Source organism: Eptatretus burgeri, chromosome 8 (genome assembly GCF_056783735.1).
Source record: "Eptatretus burgeri isolate ZD-2024b chromosome 8, Ebu_testis_v1, whole genome shotgun sequence".
NCBI classification, from domain to species: Eukaryota; Metazoa; Chordata; class Myxini; order Myxiniformes; family Myxinidae; genus Eptatretus; species Eptatretus burgeri.
This window is the reverse complement of record NC_140968.1, coordinates 63,212,842-63,232,367: the sequence shown is the minus strand read 5'-3', so window position 1 is coordinate 63,232,367 and position 19,526 is coordinate 63,212,842. Positions and strand designations below refer to the sequence as shown.

The following is a 19,526-nucleotide window of genomic DNA, read 5'->3' as shown; positions in this document are numbered from 1 at the left end:
AGCAGGACCTGACGGTCTGCTGAACGACTCCCCTCAACGCCCTTCTCCAACTCTGCCCATGAACAAAAGAAAAGATCTCCTCTTATCCTTCTCCCGCCCTTCCCCCGCTCCCGGCGTGATTCATGACTCATGCCCTCGTGCTCCATCCCCCTCTCAGCCACGGGTGGGCGGGAGCTGTTGACATCATGAGTCACGGGACGGCAGGGTTCTTCTTGCTCTTTGCAGAAGAGGGGGAGGGATGTCTCCATTGTTCGTTCCCTAACTATTAAATCGATCCGCAGCGCATCTCATGGATTTCTGAACATTTAAACAATGGAAGGTGAGCTATCTCGGGAACAAGCACTTATCGACATAGCTGACTAAAGGAACCTGAATGTTGTGTGCAAACTAATTTCCAAATTCGTAACAATATATATATATATATATATATATATATATATATATATATATATATGTATATATATATATATATATATATATATATATATATATGTATATATTGTATGAAAAGTACCAGGGTAGGTGATGATTTTGGGGGGGGGGGGGTTAATAACAGGACTTTGTGACCACCCTGTCAGGTAAAATAAGTTTCTCTACGTGCGAAGTTGATCTTACGATCTCTTGGTTTCGGGATCTCTTGTTCATGTTCACTTAACAGTTGCAATTCCACAGGGTTTCCACAAATCTCATGCGATTGTGAGTTTGACAGGCAACCATGACGGGCCATTTTATAATCTCTTCATCGTGCCTAAGCCTTTGTAGCTAAGTGAAAGGTAATTTTAAATGATTCCAGACCCCATTCCTTTGTGGGTGTAGGGAAGTGTTTTAGGCCCCCACAAAAAAATATACTGGGCAACACCAGGTACCCCTGCTAGTGAGAAATAAATGAAAAACAAAGACCCACTCACATATCTCTCACCTGTGAATGGAATGAATAACCAATTAGCTCTCACCTAATCAAGTAAACCCAGCTTGTGATAATGTACTACTCAAGTTTCTGGGATATAGATTTCCTCGAAAACACCCTCTCATCAATCGTCATTCAACAAACTTAAAGGGCAATTTGCCAGATATGGAATCCCAAAAAATCTGATCACATATATTGGGCCACAGTTCACAGCAGATGAGTTTGTGAGATTCTCAAAGAAATGGCAGTTTGACCACTGTACATCATCACCTCATTTTCCTCTGAGCAATGGAAAAGCCAAGAATGCTGTGAAGGTTGCAATTTGTTAAATGCATATGGGTCTCAGTATAGTGAGAACTTATTTGATCAAATTATGAAAGGAGGGTGTAAGAGGGATAACTCAAGGGGTTGAGAGAGCGAGAGAAAGAGAGAGAGAGAGACAGAGACAGAGACAGAGACAGAGAGAGACAGAGAGAGACAGAGACACAGAGAGAGACAGAGAGAGACACAGAGAGAGAAGAGAAGAGACAGAGACCGAGAGAGAGTGAGAGAGAGAGCGAGAGAGAGAGCGAGAGAGAGAGCGAGAGAGAGAGCGAGAGAGAGCGGCAGTAGCAGGCTCCATCTTGTCTAATGACGTGTACCAGCTAATAATGGTTGCTCTATGTACTTGAATCCAACAAGTGTCAATGAGTCTTCAATCTCGGGAGAAGAGAATACAACAGTGGCTAGGATTATATAAATTAATCGACTCCTTCCATACTCTTCTCGCTGAAGAAGATGCATAGAGCAACCATGAAATGCTACCCAAGGTAAGCCCTTTGCTGTTTCAAACCCTTCCCAGAGATCCTTCACAGCTGTAAAGACATTCAAAAATAGTACATACATGCGAATCCCAATTCTACACACCATCCTCTTGTTTGAAAGATTGTTATTGTGTTGGATAGCCAGCTCCAGGGAGAGTCGGGGTAGTTCCATATTCTTTCCATTTCCTAATGATGGAGCTCACTGTGCTCTTGGGAACTTTCAACACGAGAAATTGTTTTATACCCTTCTCCAGATCTATGCCTCCTCAAACTTTTATCTCTGAGTTATACGGGCAGTTCCTTGGACTTCATGGTAGAGTTTCTGCTCTGACATGTGCTGTCAACTGTGGGACCTTACATGGAAAGGTGTGTTTCTTCATAAATCATGTCCAATCAATTGAATTTGCCAAAGGTGGACTCCATTCAAGTTGTGGAGACATCTTAAGGATGATTAAAGGAAATTGGATGCACCTGAGCTCAATTTGGGGTGTCATAGCAAAGGGTTCAAATACTTGTTGATGCAAGACATTTCAACTTTTCATTTTTAATTAATCTGTAAAAATTTCTTAAAACATGTTTTCACTTTGTCATTATGGGGCATTTTGTGTTGGTCGGTGACAATTTTTTTTAAAATTCAATCGATTTTAAATTCAGGTTGTAACACAACAAAATGTTTAAAAAAAAGACAAGGGTTGTGGATACTTTCTGATGGCACTGTATGTGTTTAACAAAAGACAGACGTTGAAACTCAAATAAAATAACTCGGTATGTTAATCTTAATAACCTTTAAAATAAAAAATAAAAAAAATAAATACAGTACTGAGCATTTCAGCATGGATTGTTTTGAAAACATGACACTGCTGCATCGTTTCAGTTCAAATTCCTCAAGCCTTTAACAAAAAAAAACGAGAGAGAGCAATTGCTCTTTTCCCTGTGGAATTAGGTCAAAGTCAAAATGAGGAACAGGTGACATTCTACCTGCTGTTTCACAGGATAATGCAGATTCAGCGCAGTTTGTTTTAAAATATTGTTTGCATTTGATTCCCAACCGGAATATAAACTGTCAGACCAATACTTCACAGGTTGGGCATTGCATCAGAAATTGTGCCATTCGTCAGAACCCATCTGCTGGCATCGATTGCTTGTGGTTGTTAAATAATACACCATGTCATTCAATGATGAAGATGTGAATTGTTGCTGTCTCGCTGGTCAATTTGTGAAGTTCTGCTTTGATCAACCCAACAAAGTCAAACCCCATACTTGAGACTGCCAAATCAAAAACCCTACAGCACCCCACCACCTACCATGGATTACTTTTCCATGGCAGAGCCTGAAACTTGGCCAGGATACGTAACAACGATGACAACATTCCACTTACTGATGGACCACATACATATTGACCGAGCATGTTTGTCAATGACGTTTGCTGGTCTTTGACAGTTTACGCTCAAGAAACCCTCTTTACTGATTCAGGATGGCTGTCTCGACACCAGCAATGTAAAGCAGCCCTTTCCACAGATGTGCCCCACATGAAAGGGAGACTTCTTTAAAAGAGGAAAACCTGTGGTTTCGCTCAACGATGTAAACGAGCATTGCTGACATATCCAGAAAGCGGATGTAATTAAACACTGTTGCATGTGTCAAAGGGACAGAAATCTACTCCAATATATGTGTACATTGACCCTGATATACCTATGCAGTGCTTGTCAATTCTTTCAGGCCTACAGGACAGTCAGGAAAGTTAAATCACTTTGGGAATGTAGTTGTGCAGTAATATTTAAATGTTCGTATTGATTTGATAGGTTGGGCCAAATAAATATAGACCAACAATATTGAGGTATTGGGCATAATCAATGTTACGATTCATAATAAGGATACATAAACGACATTGTGACAAAAATAAAGATGCTGGACAATAAAAATGAAACACATCACAGAATTTGAGGCAATCACATTTGAAATTCTTAGGAAAATGAGACAAGACATTTCAGATGAAAACAACAAATAGAAGAGTAAGTAACAGAAGCTGGAAGGCAATTGCAGTGACAGTGGAGTTGAAGAGAACAATTGAACATAGTTCTGGGAGATTTTGAACCTGCTGTCCATTGTTGTTGAGCTCCTTCAAGAGCCTAGATATCTGTATTGAAATGTATTGGCTGCATGGCTCTTTGCAATATGATGACACGAATACATGTCAGGTACCGGTAAAAATTAATACAAATGAAAATGAAAATTTTCATAAGATGAGAGATTTATTAGGGCCAACATAAGTCCGCTTTTTCCTGAACATGTCCACTTTTTTGGTTTTTAAACCTACATCTGGCCGGGTTTTTCTAAATATCAAAAAATGTCTGGGATTTTAGCTCTTTTTTAAACCTTCGCCACCGACGGTGGATGGAGGTTATGTTTTTACCCGTCTGTCTGTCGGTTTGTTTGTTTGTTCCTTGCAAAATCGAAGATTTTTCAAGTATATTGTTCAGTCGATTTTGTTATTCTGTCTGTCTGTTTATCGCTGACAGGTCACAACTATAAACCGATCGCCATGAAACTTAACTGAGTTGTAGAGGTAGTCTCAACTGAGAAGCCTATTGATTTTGAGGTCAAAGATCAAAGGTCATTTTGAGGTCATATTTCTAAAATTGTTATTTTTCATCCGATTGACTTGAAATTTGAACAAGATTTGCATATTGCGTCACTGAATTGGGAACCTAACTATTTTTGAGGTCAAAATGTCAAAGGTCAACTCAAGGTCATACTTCTAAAATCATAAAATTTCCTCTGAAAAGTCATCAATTTTCATCTGATTGATCTGGAAGTTAAGCAGCAATTGCAATCGTACATCACTGAATTTGAGAAACAACTATTATTGAGGTCAAAAGGTGAAAGATCAACTCAAGGTCAAACTTATAAAATCATCAATTTCAATCCAAAAAATAATTAATTTCATCCGATTGACCTGAGCTTTGATTAACATTGTCAATTTTAATTGCAATGAAATAGACAATTTCATGTATCCATGGCAAACTTTGGAGAGGGGAGTTGATTTTGCAAGTAGCGTGCTCTGCATGATGTCTTTTTCTTATCTGTTTGTTTGTTTGTTTGTGAACAAAATATCTCAAAATGTTGTCGACTGATTTGGACGAAATTTTGTGGAGAGCTTGGATATGTGACAAGGACAAAATGATTAGATTTTGGTGAAGATCCGAATCCGTATCTGGATCCGAGAATTTTTAAAGTGATTCTTCACCATTGAGTGACAGGGCTAAAACGATATATCGCGTGATATTTCAAAAAGTTGCGGACGGATTCGGATGAAACTTGGTGGGTGAGTTGGTTAGGTGACAAGAACAAGCCAATTAAATTACAGTTCAGATCCAAATCCAGATCCAGCTTTTCAGTGGGATACAAAACGTAAATTTTAAGATTTGGGATACTATTTTTAACCTTATCTTTAATCATTTTTGTACATTTACATTTAACATGTTAAATCATTTTTGTACATGTTATTATGGTGATAAAATGTGGTTATGTAATGTTTTGACCAAGAAAGTTTGGTCCAAGTTTGTACTACTCCGTCATGGTGTAATGGATGTGTTTGAACATCGACACTCATGCGTCCTCTTCCTGTCCAACCTCACATTGAGTTTGATTCTAGTGACACTCACTCCACGATTTAGTGTCTTTTCTGAGTCCATACTGTTCACACTGGTTTGAATTTTTTTCAGTTCTTTATTACCCTCGCCCAAGGAGAGTGTATTACACTCTGGTCCATTTGTCTGTCTGTTTGTTACTTGGCGAAATCTTCGATTTTGTCAAGAATGTTGGTCTGTTGTGTTTGTTGGTTTGTTTGTTTGTCCGGTCGTCTACAGCCCAAATGGCTGGACCAGTCGTTCTTAAATTTTTGCACCTGATAGGCAATCCACCTGAGACGGTCCGCGTCCAGACCCCGTCTTAATCGGACTAAACGTCACGACGTGACATCACACAAAGTGAAAACACATTTTTGGACATAACTCAGTGACCGGAAGTCGTAGCGACTTCCTGTTGACGCCAAAACAAACTTCAATGGAATATCTAAATGTTTTAATGTGCATGTTAGTACAAATTATGCACAGTTTTCGCAAGCGTATGACGTCAAAGTTTTTAGCTATTGGCGTGATTGAAAAAAAATTCTATTCCTTCTACAGGTCACAATTCTTAACCGATTTGGATGAAATTTTAACAGCTGATAGAAATCCACAGTGCAAAAAGATATGTGACTTTTGGTGATGTTCAAGATCAGGATCTGGATTCTGCATCACTTTATATTATCGCCCATTATAAACCAATGGGGAATTTTGTGAATTACACATGGCTATTTCTCAAACAGTTTTGCACTTATTATATTGAAACGTATACTGTCTATTTATGGATGTAATATTAACATGTGTACAAAGTTTGATCGAAATTGACCCAAGGTCAAGGTCAGGGTCATCCAAAACATGAAAAACACACATATAAAATACATATTTTTGTTTTACATCATATTTCAAACCTGATAACGGGATCGTAAAGCTGGTTGAAAAGCAATGTTCCTAGGTATTTTCAAATATTTTCTACGATCAGAATGAAGGCAACAAGCACCGATGATAAGTTGTTGAATGTCACATGGTGGCTTTAAATGAGTTGTGAAAATTTTCAATCTGCTGCCGTTACCATGAGAACGCGCGCCTGATAATTGATATTTGTGACGTCGCGTCATTTTATTAATGTACGAACAAATAAACACCACACATTCCATGGCATTACAGCTTGGACCACCACACGGAAAGGTCAACTAATTTGCCAAGTGTCGTGCTAAGCACGATTTGTCATTGGTTTGTTTGCCTGCACAGAACTTTAATATTTTTCTCTGCAACCGCTTTTCGGATTGAGACGAAAGTTTTACCATAGGAGCGACAACTCATGTAGAATGTTGTATTGGTAATTGTGATGTCACAGGTCATGTGGTGTGGCAGCCATATTGGATTTACCTGAATACCCATAAAAATCTTCTTCTCCAGAACAGCTAGACAGATTGAGGGTAAACTTCACACAAATGTCCCCCAAGCCATGGTTGTACAAGGTTTTAAGGAATAATTGATAGGTCACATGGTTTGGTTGCCATATTGGATTGAAGAAAAATATTAAATATTGTTTTTTCTGGAGCTGCTTAATCAATTGATGTGAAACTTCAAAATTATAATCTCGTAGTGATGGGGAACAAATGTTTTAAATTTCAACTTGATTAGACAAATGGTCTGGCAGCCAGAATTATTTATTTTTTTGATCTGCATTCTTTTTGATTTTTTTGTTTAAAAAAAAAAAAAAAAGGTTCACTTGGCTGTGCCCGAATGGGTTTGAGGGTAGAGGAGTCGCAGCTGAAATGTGAATCCTATCCAAAGACTTCATCTTTGCATTTTGCTTGGTTGGGTTTCTTCTGATTACTCCAATGCAGGACTGTACCTATTTGGTCTAACATTATATTTGAATTGAATTAATTTTAATCGCATTCTATATTCAATTAAATGACCGTTTTTACAGCCATTTTTCCCTGCTGTGCAGGGGTTTGGCTTTTTGTGAGGCAATGTTTTATGGCCGGATGCCCTTCCTGACGCCAACCCTGGTCGCCTCTTACGACACACAGGGATATGGTACGCCTATTCTAACCGGGGCATACACCGGGACCAGTACACTGGCACTCATTTCGCCGACCTCGGAAGGATGACAGGCTGAGTCAACCCCCTGGTGTTAATTCAGCAGCCAACGGGGCTTGAACTCAGGACACTGGGATCCCAAGCCGCCACCCTAACCACTAAGCCAACACCAGGCATCATTCTATATTCAATTGAATAATAATAAATGTCATGGGTCAGGGTCAGGTGTCCAATAAAAGCGGGGTTGCATCAAAGCGGGACGTCTTAGTACCCAGTCATCACTGGCAGCAATTATAAAGTGACAGTTCTAATTATGTCTTATTAATTATGTAATACACCAGTACACAAGCACCACACAAAACTGCACAAACACCACACAAAACAAGTTGTGGCAAGAGTATGCAATCTCTGATTGCTCTTTTTCGTGTTTGTCATTTGATTTTACTCCCCCCAAACATAATGCCAAAACGAAAGTGTAAATTCACTGCAGAACTAAAAACAAAATTCCCATGTTTTCAATGTGGTTGAGAAGAATGGGAAGCCGAGTGCTTGGTATGTGTCGCTGTTACATACGTCTCTGCGGTAAACAAAGGTGCTATTGATTTACAATCCCATGTGGATTCGGAAAGTAAAACATTTCCAGTAATAATTCAATATTTCGACTGGAAAAACAGCGGTTTGCAATCAAAATTAATCGAGGTCCGCAACACACCTAATGAGCCTGCCGATACGATTGCTCAATACTTAAAGGAAACTTGAAAAGAGTGTCCTTCTCTGGAGTGCCCCTCTCAAGAGTGTCTTCTTTTTTGGGAGTGTGCCTTTCCGGAGTATCCTCTTTTTTTGAAAGTTCAAATACGGTAACCCTAGATTTATGTAATGGAAACTTTCAGTCTTTGACTGTCTCTTGAACTTTTTCGGGGTTTTGCACTACTCACTCTTTAATTGTTCTTGCAGCACTCTGCTGGGCCTCTGTTGTCTATCCAATGTTACAAAATTTATTTTTGTTTCCATCAGACTTCTTATAAAAGAAGTATAAAGGCTCATATAAGAACAAAACAACAGAAGGTGAGTTTAATTTACCAACCGAGTTGGTGAAACAGAAGGAAACTAGGACACTCGGTAGAGCACATACCGCCACCACGCAATGCATGATCCACGAAAACATATCAGGCCCAATAAATTTTTGAATTAAAATTAAAAAAAATTCTCGTACCTGGATCTGCATCTGGACCTTCACCAGAATCGAATCAATTCGTCCTTGCCACACACCCAACCTGTCCGCCAAGTTTCATCCGAATCCGTCCACCACTTTTTGAGATATCGTGCATACAAACAAACAATCAGACATACAACAGGAGAAAACATAATGTCCTTCCAACTTCAGTGGCGGAGGTAATAATTTGGACAACGTGACCAAACACAACATTGCTGATTGCAGAAAAGACCAATAAATAGGGTGAGATGAGATGTTACTGAATCACTGAAATGATTGGAAAGAAGAGTGTAGTTAAACAGAAAAGAGGATTTGATTCGAGAAAGAACTAGACGGGCTTTCGGAAGAGCGCATACCTCTGCCACGCAATATGCCTGATCTGCAAGAACATATAAGACCCAATACATTTTTGAAATATCATGCTACATATCGTTTTAGGCCCCATCTCTCAATGGTGAAGAATCACTTAAGAAATTAAATAATTCATGTATCCGGATCAGGATTCATATCTTCATCAAAACCTAATACATTTCTCCTTGCCACACACCCAACCTGTCCACCAAGTTTCGTCCGAATCCGTCCATAACTTTTTGAGATTTCCTGCACACAAACAAACAGACAAACGACAAACAGACAAATGAACAAAACAGACAAACAGACAGAAAGGAGTGAAAACATAACCTCCTTCACCTTCGGTGGCGAAGATAACAAAATGGAAATACAGAAGTGGAGGTGAACAGAAAGCTTGGACCTGGGGACATTTGCACAGAGTGAGTTAGTGGATGGAGACACTTGATATGCAGAGATTGGCATGACAGATGGTTGATAGGGGATGGTGATTTAAAGCCAAATTAGAGTGGAGAGAAGACCTAGACTAAGACTACCAACATTGTTTGCATTGAGATTGCAGTGCTCTTGTTTTTGGCTTTTTTTTTTTTTAGATAAACCACTTTGAATTTTGATGTAGTATTCCGCTATCATATTTCATGGTGAAAGGTGAACTTGAGATGGACAGCTTGCATGAAACGACATTGGATCATTGCTCTGCAAAATAAAAGAAACCCAAAAAAAACAACTGTAACCAACCCTGTCCATGAGAAATCTCTGACATGCATCAGTGACATGAAATTTCTTTACAAGCTGCTTTGCTCCTCAGTCAGATAACCAGTAGCTTCTTTGCCAATGTTGCACACCATGTTTTTGAATCTAGCCTTTTTGAAAAGAGACGTTTCTGTTGAACTTGAGAGATCCATATCTTCCGCTGTGCAATTGGCGCAAAGTTTTCAATTTCCTGGGGGGTGCGGGTGGCCACTTTCACCCTCAGAAACACAACAATCCGATGTAATCAACAACTTAAATTCCGCTCAAATTGTATTATCTTATGATTATCATCCAGTGGTGGCGAAGCCCCTGGTTTATTTCGCAGGAAGGGCTCAATCCCTCAAGCGTCCATGTCGTGTGCACCTTTGTTAACCGTGTATGGTGAAACCATCATGTTCAAAACAACACATGTACTTCTCAACAAGCAAATTTAGACCCGGATGCAGGCGATCCATATTTGGAACATCACTGGTATTCTCAATAGATGTGTGAAAGGAAAATTATCAAGACTCCCCCAATTAACAATAACAATATCATGCTATTGTTATGGAGGCCACATCAATGCATCAAAAGTGGAAGATAATAGCTAAGATACAGGTAGCTATGTGTCTTTCATGGCTTACAGCTATTCAGCGTCTTACTGAGAAACACTCATCAAGTGGTTCAAAGGTCAAATATATTTCCACAAAGCATGCAGCAGGAGCTCCCAGTCTCCCACAGACTTCCCAGCCTGAACAGGGAGCCGTGCGGGCCCAGGCAGACAAAAAGGCTGGTCCTTAGATAAAATGTTAGTGTAGGAAGATGTAGGCAGACACTTGGGAACTCAGCACACAAACTCTGTCCTGCCACCAACTCTCACTTTGTCTCTCTTGAAATCTTCTGTCTGCTTCTAAATCAGACTGCTCTGAATCTCAATGAGGTATTTTGCCTTTTATAGTTGAGTGATACATGTACCCAAACATCTAGTCCCTCGGATAACGATGAAATGGTGGGACCGTGCTCATGCAGCATGGCGATTGTGGAGGGTGGGGGGAGGGGGGTTATCATCATATAATGGAGGGGAGGAATGTGAAGAAAAAAAACCCATCAGCTTATGCGATAACTTGTGATTCTAAGTACTAAATAAATCATCTTATGCAATTCAATGCACAAACAAGTCAAACATACAATGTTTTCACATACAAAAGCTTGAAAGACACATTGAATTATAATGATGATGGTAATTGTTGTGTGTGTGTGTGTGTGTGTGTGTGTGTGTGTGTGTGTGTGTGTGTGTGTGTGTGTGTGTGTGTGTGTGTGTGTGTGTGTGTGTGTGTGTGTGTGTGTGTGTGTGTGTGTGTGATGACATTACTTGTACTTTTACATCAGTCATGGCACATATCATGTTTTTGAGAACAATTTTAAAAAGTTCAGCAATCCCTTTCACTGTGATTAATTAATTATATCAGTGTCCCAGTGAAGACTGGCTCCGACGTGAGAGCAATGCGTTCTGTCCTACTCACAAACATATCAACAATATCATCAGAGTTCCTGATTTTAATGCCGCACTTGCTTCTAAAGAATCCAAAATGAGTGTATAAACCTCACAAACTGTACATCATACCAAAAGTGTTACAAACGTATCTGGGACAACAAAAGTGAACACTTTTTTTCGACTCAAATACAACAAAATCTGTATCCTTTTGCAACTGGAGAGTGAAATAAATTTTAAAGCAAGGTGCAGGTGAAAAACCAACCTGTTCAATGAAACAGCTTTTCCAACAGTTCGTTTTGATGCCACCAAACAGGATCAGAAGAGTGAGCGAAGCGCCCGAAGGGCACCAACGTTCGGACAAGCAGCGAAGAGCGAGAGAAAGAGAGGCTGGATGGCCTTACAGGAGGTTAGGCTGTCTCCAGACAACGCCCATCAAGGCTTTTGCTATACTCTGGGAGGAGAGTCAAATGCATCCATTCATGCCACAAAGTATTCCTTTGCTCGTATAAGATGCTCAACTAAAGGGTCAGTTGAAGTTGACTGATTTATAGTGCACGAAGAAGGGATCGAGGTCAATGGCTTCAGCACAATCGGAGCTTTCTGCTTGAGATAACTTGATTTGAACGTTATCTGCATTTTACAGTGAGATGTAGAACCTTGATTTGTCCAATTCTCCATATCATTCTTCTCTTTGTTGAGTTTACTTAATTATAAAAAAATAGTGATTTCAAACTCATGCAAGACAGTATAATGCTGTACACCATTGCACTTTTACATGAATTACAAGGGTGTTGATAGACAAATCAACTTCAGCATCTGGGATTTGAATCTGGTATCCCAGCATTATAGGCACTCAGCCCAGATGGGAACACAAAAAAGGCTTTTGGCTATGGTGTGCACAACGCTTACACAAACTCAATATGACATCAATTGCAAATTGCAATGGGCCATGTCCAATGCAATCCATTGGTACCATGCTCTGTACCAAGTTTCAGTGCTGCCAAAGCAGTCACCTGAGCAATTGGCCACAATCCTGGATGGGTCACCACTCTGACATAGCATATTCAAATGCCTCCATCACCCCAGTAAGCCGGTACTCATTTTGCTAACCTCAAAAGGATGACAGTCTGAATCAACCCCACCTGGTATGAATTGAACATCTGAACAGGATTTGAACTCAGGACCCTAGGATCCCAAGCCCACAACTCGAACCATAAAACCAACACCAAGCATATATGCTTTTTGATATTGTTGCAAGAATTGCACATCAGGTCTGTTTTGTCCAAAAAAAAAAAAAAAAAAAAACTGTCCACCTGTTTCCTCCAAGGAACCAAAATTTCAATAAGAGCTTACATTACAGTTATATACCAATCGGATTTCTGTCAAAGATAAATCCTCCCAACTGAATTGGGTGATGACCAACTTCGCCACCAATGTAATCGAGTAAACGTATTATGCAGAAGATTTCTTCTTTATAATAAAGCTAAATGCGAAAATAATCTGGGAACTTAAGGAAAATATATATATATACATTGGACCACTCTCATTTACATAATTACCTCTGGCACTGAAGGTAGATGCTGGTTGTTTTCACCCATATCTGTCTGCCTGTCAGTCTGTGTTTGTTTGTTTGTCTCTGAGCAGGATATCTCACAAACATATGGACAGATTTGGACAAAACTTGGTCGAGAGGTTGGGTGTGTGGCAAGGATGAATTGATTAGATTTTGGTCAGGTCAGGTCAGGTGTGGAAGCATGCGCTGGAACAGTGCGTCACTGCGTCCACTTTACGCCGGTACTCCAGCGACCTCCGTCTGGCCATCTCCCAGGCAGATACCCGGCCCATCCCCATCAACTTTAGATGCCGATCAACCTGCTGCAACCATGAGGCATGGGGTCAGCTCATTGGCCTCCTCCACTCATGGAGGCTCCCTTGCTGAGAGAATCTGGTTAGCAAGATCAGCGTCAGGAAAACGAGACACATGTCCAAACAGCCACAGCTGATGGTCACAGACAATACAAGTAACAAAGCTCATCTGATTCTCTCTCAGCAACAACTTGTTGGACATAAAGTCTGACCAGAAATTGCCAAGAATACTCTTAAGAGACTTGGAACTGAAGGAACAAAGTCTCCATCTCAGATCCCTGGTCAGTGTCCAAGTCTCTCATCCGTAGAGCAAGACTGGAAGCACCAAGTACCTGAAGACTCGGACTTTCGTCCTCCTGCACAGGTACTGACAGCGACACACCACATGATCCAGTGAATCGTTGACTCCCCAGGTCCGACCCAGACATTTAATGACCTCTGGCTCACAGCCAGCAGAGACATGAATATTGTTGTAGAATTCCCGCCCGCCGGCGTGCAAACGACCGCATCTAACCAATAGTGGTCGCTTCGCCCACCGAATGGACAATCCAGTCGCGGCTTTCCAGATCAACGCCGGAAACTAGCCACGGGTGTGTTTGTAACCACACCACACCACACCCTTGTCCGCACTCTACCCATGCTACAGGGTCCGATCGCCAAATCTTCGATTTACCTAATTATTCGCGCGGGTCGGTTACCGAGAGATTGTACCTCAACGGGACCGCTTGGAAACCAGCCGCTTAAGCAGCTCGCTTCCTTTTGGGATAACCGAGCGGAGTATTATCACACAGTCCCGTTGGATCCGATCACTTTACCGGCTATTTAAAAACCAACTCTATTCCGAGTGCAAGATGGGGCAGTTCAATGAGGGAATGGACGCAACGAACAGGTTTACATTCACAAGAGGACATTTATTATAATAAAGCACGTATGCAATTAAACAAGGCAAAAACACGTATGCAATTATACCAGCAACAAAAGCACTGCAAAAGAACTACAACCGTCTACTCATTATGTACAGTCACTTGCACTTAACAGCAGTTCCTACTTATTAGACGGGCCCACACACACACCCAAGAAATGGTGACAGAGGCCTTTAATAACGAGCTCCAGCTCGGAGGACAGGTGAGCTGAAACCCAGAACGTATCTCGAACCTCTCCACCTCGTGTGGTCTTCAAGTTGTTCGGATCCGGGCTCCAGCGAGAGCGAGCTAGATCCAATCGCCATGAGCTGCGATCCTTCCCGAGCTCCCGCGAATCCTTCCGCGCTTCTCAACACGTGCTGGTGAGACGAGGCGCCGATCCTTCCCGTCGATGCGTCGCTTCCCCGAGGAACCACCTCCACGAAGAGGTCGATGAGTCGCACCAAGCCGGGAACCAAAATGGAGAACAAAGAGCTCCACGAACCAAGAAGAAGCCACCACTCGCAGCTCGAGCCGAGCGACCAGCTCAACTCTCTTCCAAGCAAAGCAGCTCAAAGCAAAAAGCTCTCCCGAGCCAAGCAGAAGCCGAAGCTCACGGAACCATAAAAGCAAAAAGCCTCCAAAAAGCCTCCTCCTGAGCCAGGCCTCAGCCGAAGCTCACTGAGCCAGCTGAAGGAAAAAGCTTCCGAAAGCCTCAACCCTAACACAAGTCAAGCAGGACCTGACGGTCTGCTGAACGACTCCCCTCAACTCCCTTCTCCAACTCTGCCCACGAACAAAAGAAAAGATCACCTCTTATCCTTCTACCACCCTTTCCCCGCTCCCGGCATAACTCATGACTCATGCCCTCGTGCTCCATCCCCCGCTCAGCCACGGGTGGGAGGGAGTTGTTGACATCATGAGTCACGGGACGGCAGGGTGGTTCTTCCTCTTCGCAGAAGAGCGGGAGGGATGTCTCCATTGTTCGTTCCCTAACTATTATATCAATCCACAGCACATCTCATCGATTTCTGAACATTTAAGCAATAAAAGGTGAGCTATCTAGGGAACAAGCACTTATCAACATAGCTGACTAAGGGAACCTGTATGTTGTGTGCAATCTAATTCCCAAATTCATAACACTACCCCTCCCCTTTTTACAGACTCGTCCCGAGTCGTCAAATTTTCGTGTGACCAACATGTGAAAGTTTTCCCCTAATACGTTCTACCTTCGGATCCCTGAGTGCGACATTTCTTTATACGTGTACCAAAAATAAATAACTTAATGCGCTGCGTAACTAACGAAACAAACTCTCAGACTTATTCGAACAACTTAACTAAAATTGCCGGCGCTAAAACAAACATGCAGGTGAGGTTCCACGTATGTACAATTTTCACTCAACTTATCCATTACTTAACCATGGCCCAGGACCTGTGATCTGTGAAAGGGAAAAGGTAAAAGTCATTACAAAGTCATTGGTGCAGGCGAGTGGATGGAGATGGTCGCAAAACACAAATGAGCATGATGGATGCACGGGCTGCCTGCAGGGCAGTCCTAGCAAAACTGGATGGTCCTGGCGCACATGGTGATGGATCGACACAGGGGCAAACGCAAGCAAGGGCTAGCAGGCATGGGGTCATGGCAGAGGCGAACGAGGTATGGCAAGGCAAGTCCATGCAGAACAGGCAGCTGCAGCACAACAGGCCGGCAGGTGAAGCTGGCCGGCCTCTGGTGTGGTTCCATCAGGTCTGGTGGGAGTGCAGTGGTGCCGGCCGCTTTGAAGGCGGGCTCGGACCTAGCCTACTGTCTGCCCCCACTCTATCGCCTTTGCCTGTCTGTGTCCATACCCACTCCCTTAATTTGCCACAAAACACAACAAAATTTTGCCCCTCTTTATTTTTATCTCTCTTTTAGAATTGTCTCCCCAACCCCCTTTATCGTCATTGTCCGGCTAACCTATCCTGTCAACCTAGCCTATTCCCAACCCCTACGTTCCCTCTCTGGAGGGGAATAGGGAGAGACTAGCGTCCTGTCTCGAGGCCCAACAAAGCCTCAGAATGGCCTCCTCAGAGTTCAGTGATCTACCAAGGTGAGTCCAGCGGCCCACAACGAGCGAAGGGATGGATGGTGCGAAGGGGTACATCTCCTCACTCCCCTAACATTTATTACACCTGAAACTACCGCGGGGCTTTTCAAAAACGCCTCACACTTTAAAACTATCGGTTCTAAAAACCATGATTCCTGTCATCTGTGTTGATGTCCATTATAAATTTGGGCCTCACCCTCAAATTTTCATTCGTTCCCTCGCACAATTTCCTGGCTGGGCAGCGTGGCTCAACTGGCAGGAACTCCCCCTCTGCCGAACTCTAACCATGGCACCCCCAGGCCCGCAGGCTGCCTCCGAGCCTAGCTGCTCCCTTCAACGCGGGGGGTTGCCCTCTCTGGCATTGCCCCCCTCCAATGCCCACGTGGTGTGTTGATGCCCCAGGTCCCTTTCCAAGGGTCGTCCGTGCCCACTACACTGCCCCCGTGGCATTCTTGCACTACGGGTCCCGTTTCCGATGGGTCGCCCATGCCCACTACACTATCCCGGCCCCTCTTGGGCCCTTGGCCTACTCTGGCCGACTCGTCCGGTGCCTGGGGTGCCCACTAAACAAAACTCACCTTTCCACAGCCACGCCCCCAGCCGGTTAATGAACTCTTGCACTCCTCCAAATGGGTTTCGTGCCTTCTCTCGACACCAACAACAAAACGACCTCCTTTTAGTAAATTTAACTACCCACTAACTAATATTAAACTGACCCCGGGGTCTCTTGGGTGGGAATCACTCCTCTCCACAATCAGTCTTTCGCACCATGCATACCACATTCGCTCCACTCGCACACTTGAGCCCACTGTCCCACACTCATTCCTCACACACTTTCCATTTCACCACTCACACAAACACTCTATACTGCCATCCTTCTTACTAAATCCCCGAGCTAACTCGTGCTCCCTCGTCATCCCTTAAATCAATGCACATTCCTTTTACTCTACGTGGCTAAGCTACATCTCCACGACACATTTCCAGTCTGTCCATGTCTCCAAAAAATTCAAAAATTCCCATTTCCTAAATTTGAACTGAAATCCCTCTAACTAATCCATTCCACGGGCTCCATGAGGTACAACCCACGTCCCCATGAAGCTGGTCTCACTAACTCTAACCCATCCTCCTAACTCGTACTTCCTGTGCCCCCTGACAGGGGGTCTTCCACCCCTTGCCCAGGGAATCCTGTTCACCCGAAGCGAGGCTTGCGTTTTTTTTATTTCATGAGCGCACCAGCGCGGCAACTCACAACCTGCGGTACTTTTACTCCCGTGACGTCATGGCAGCTGTCCGCACTCCGCGCACCTCGTCCCTCCTCGGACGGCACCATCCGGCATGAATTTCCACTCCTGCCGGATTCCGACCATGCGTGCAGCCATTGACGTCACTCCGCGCATTCAAAGAAAGCCTCGCGTTTCGAGGGGTTCCCCACGCGAACACATGTGCTCTGCTCGTCGGAGCTTCACACACCCGCTCGCGTGGAGAACCCATCCGGTCCAAATCCGTAATCCAGCCTCGCTTCTGTCCGTCCGCGGGATCGGCAAATCCACCGCGTGCGTTTACGGCCCGGGCTTCACTCCCGCAGGCGCGCACGTGGCGGCCTCGTGCGTACCACAGCACGGACCCCGCACGCGCTGCCGTGCAAACACGGCACGGTTCCCAAAATAGCTGCGGCCGCTGCTCAGCCTTTGTCCACCGTCAGCACCGTCATCGTCGCACTCTCGCGCTCAAACTCCCACGTGCCACGACACTCACACACTGCGCCATGACACTTCGACTCGGACACGCGGTTGCGTGTTCGCGCATGCCGATCGCCATCTCCCTCACGTCCAGCGACCTCACACACCCGGTCCCTCTCACACTTGGCCGTTCACTAACGCGTGCCCTTTCACTCGCACACGTCGTTCCACACACACCCGGCCTTCCACTTGCTCAGGGGGTTTCACTCACACATCGTGCTTCTTCCACACAAGGCGTGCTGGGAAGCACGCATCTCGGCTCGCTCGTAACCTCGCACACCATTTTACTCACACACGCGGTCTCTTTCACACACAACCTTTCGCCCACGCCATGCGCGCGTTTCAGCACACAGTTCGCCACACTCGTGAACACACACACCGGGACATTTACAACGGGGAATGGCGTCACCACAAGGGTCCCGGGGCCTTCATACCCCCCAAGCTCCTCGCGCACCCGTCCACAGCACTCGCCCCCTCTACCTCGCAAAGCTCGACCGGACCCACCTGGTCGAGATCCGCTTCAAGGGATCTCCCTCCGTTCTCTCCGTTCCTAGCGTCTCCCTCCGTTCCTGAAGGAGGCTATCCGGCTGCTTGCACCGGGTCACGACACACTCCCCGAGCTCCCCCTCCACTAACTCCATGTGTGTGTGTGCTCGTCTTTCACCCCGTCTTTATCGTGCAGTCTCTCCTCTGCCGTTTCTACCTCCCGCGTCTCTGGTGTTTTTATTTCCGTTGTCTTCTTTATTATTTCCCTCGTCTCTACGTGTCTCGTACACGTCTCCGTCACCCCCATTTCGTTTTTCCCTCTCCGTCACCTGCTCGAGTCTCGCCCAACGCGTCTCCCAAATTATTTTGTCCTCCCCCGCTTCCATCGCGGCCGGACAGCGTTGCACTCCCTCCCAGCTCGTTCGCTCCAACACGTGGCGCCGCCATTTTGAGCTCCGTCGTCCGCGTTTCGTTGCACGCAAATTCCATTATGCCCGCCTGCAGGCTTTGCATATTGCTCCTGAATGCCTTCGTGTGCGCATCCATACAATCCATCAAATCGCACGCATTTTTTTTTTCATTTCCTGTTTGATCATCTCCACCATTTGTGCAATGGCCGATGGCTCGAGCCGGACCGATCCGCCATTGTCGGTCGCGGTTTCGCTGGGGAGCGGGGAAGGATTTTGACGGAGGAGGGGAGGGGGGTGTCATACACCGCGGCCGCCGCCACGCCCATTTCGGGTTCTGGGTTCGGTTGTGGGGGATGTTCAACCTGCATATTGGGAATGTCCTGCACGGGGATCTCATCCTGGACCATGGATTCTAACATTTCTAAATCCATTACCCCCTGCTCCCGTTCGCCTTGAACCGCCATCTTGCGTAGCGGTAAGAAAAGAAATTGAAAGCCCGGAATTTAATGGGAACGGAGGGTCGCTCTACACACCCTTGGTTCGATTCCCGTTAATTTAGTTTGGAGGGGAATGAATCTGTTTCCCGCTCGCTGACACCAGTGTTGCAGCCGAGCAACCGGCTCAACTTCCCTCCAAACAGGGCAGCTTGAAACAAAAAGCTCTCCCGAGCCAAGCAGAAGCCGAAGCTCACGGAACCATCAAAGCAAAAAGCTTCCGAAGGCCTCAACCCGAACCCAAGCCAAGCAGGACTCGACGGTCTGCTGAACGGCTCCCCTCAACTCCCTTCTCCAACTCTGCCCACGAACAAAAGAAAAGATTTCCTCTTGTCCTTCTCCCACCCTTCCACCGCTCCTGGCGTGACT

General features: G+C 44.4%; 1 protein-coding gene across 2 annotated transcripts in view; it reads right to left on the bottom strand.

The window, feature by feature from the left end:
- Window positions 1-18,423, bottom strand: part of COL28A1 (collagen type XXVIII alpha 1 chain) — a 233,479-nt gene extending 215,056 nt beyond the window's left edge. Inside the window, exon 1 of one of the 2 annotated variants that reach the window (XM_085892289.1) lies at window positions 18,272-18,423. In XM_085892289.1, the coding sequence (XP_085748415.1) occupies window positions 18,272-18,408 (137 nt within the window). In that variant the 5' untranslated portion in view covers window positions 18,409-18,423. Of the gene's footprint in view, window positions 1-11,435; window positions 11,670-18,271 lie in introns of those variants that run through there. The other variant, XM_085892290.1, reaches the window with a different exon arrangement.
- Window positions 18,424-19,526: the final 1,103 nt, after the last annotated feature.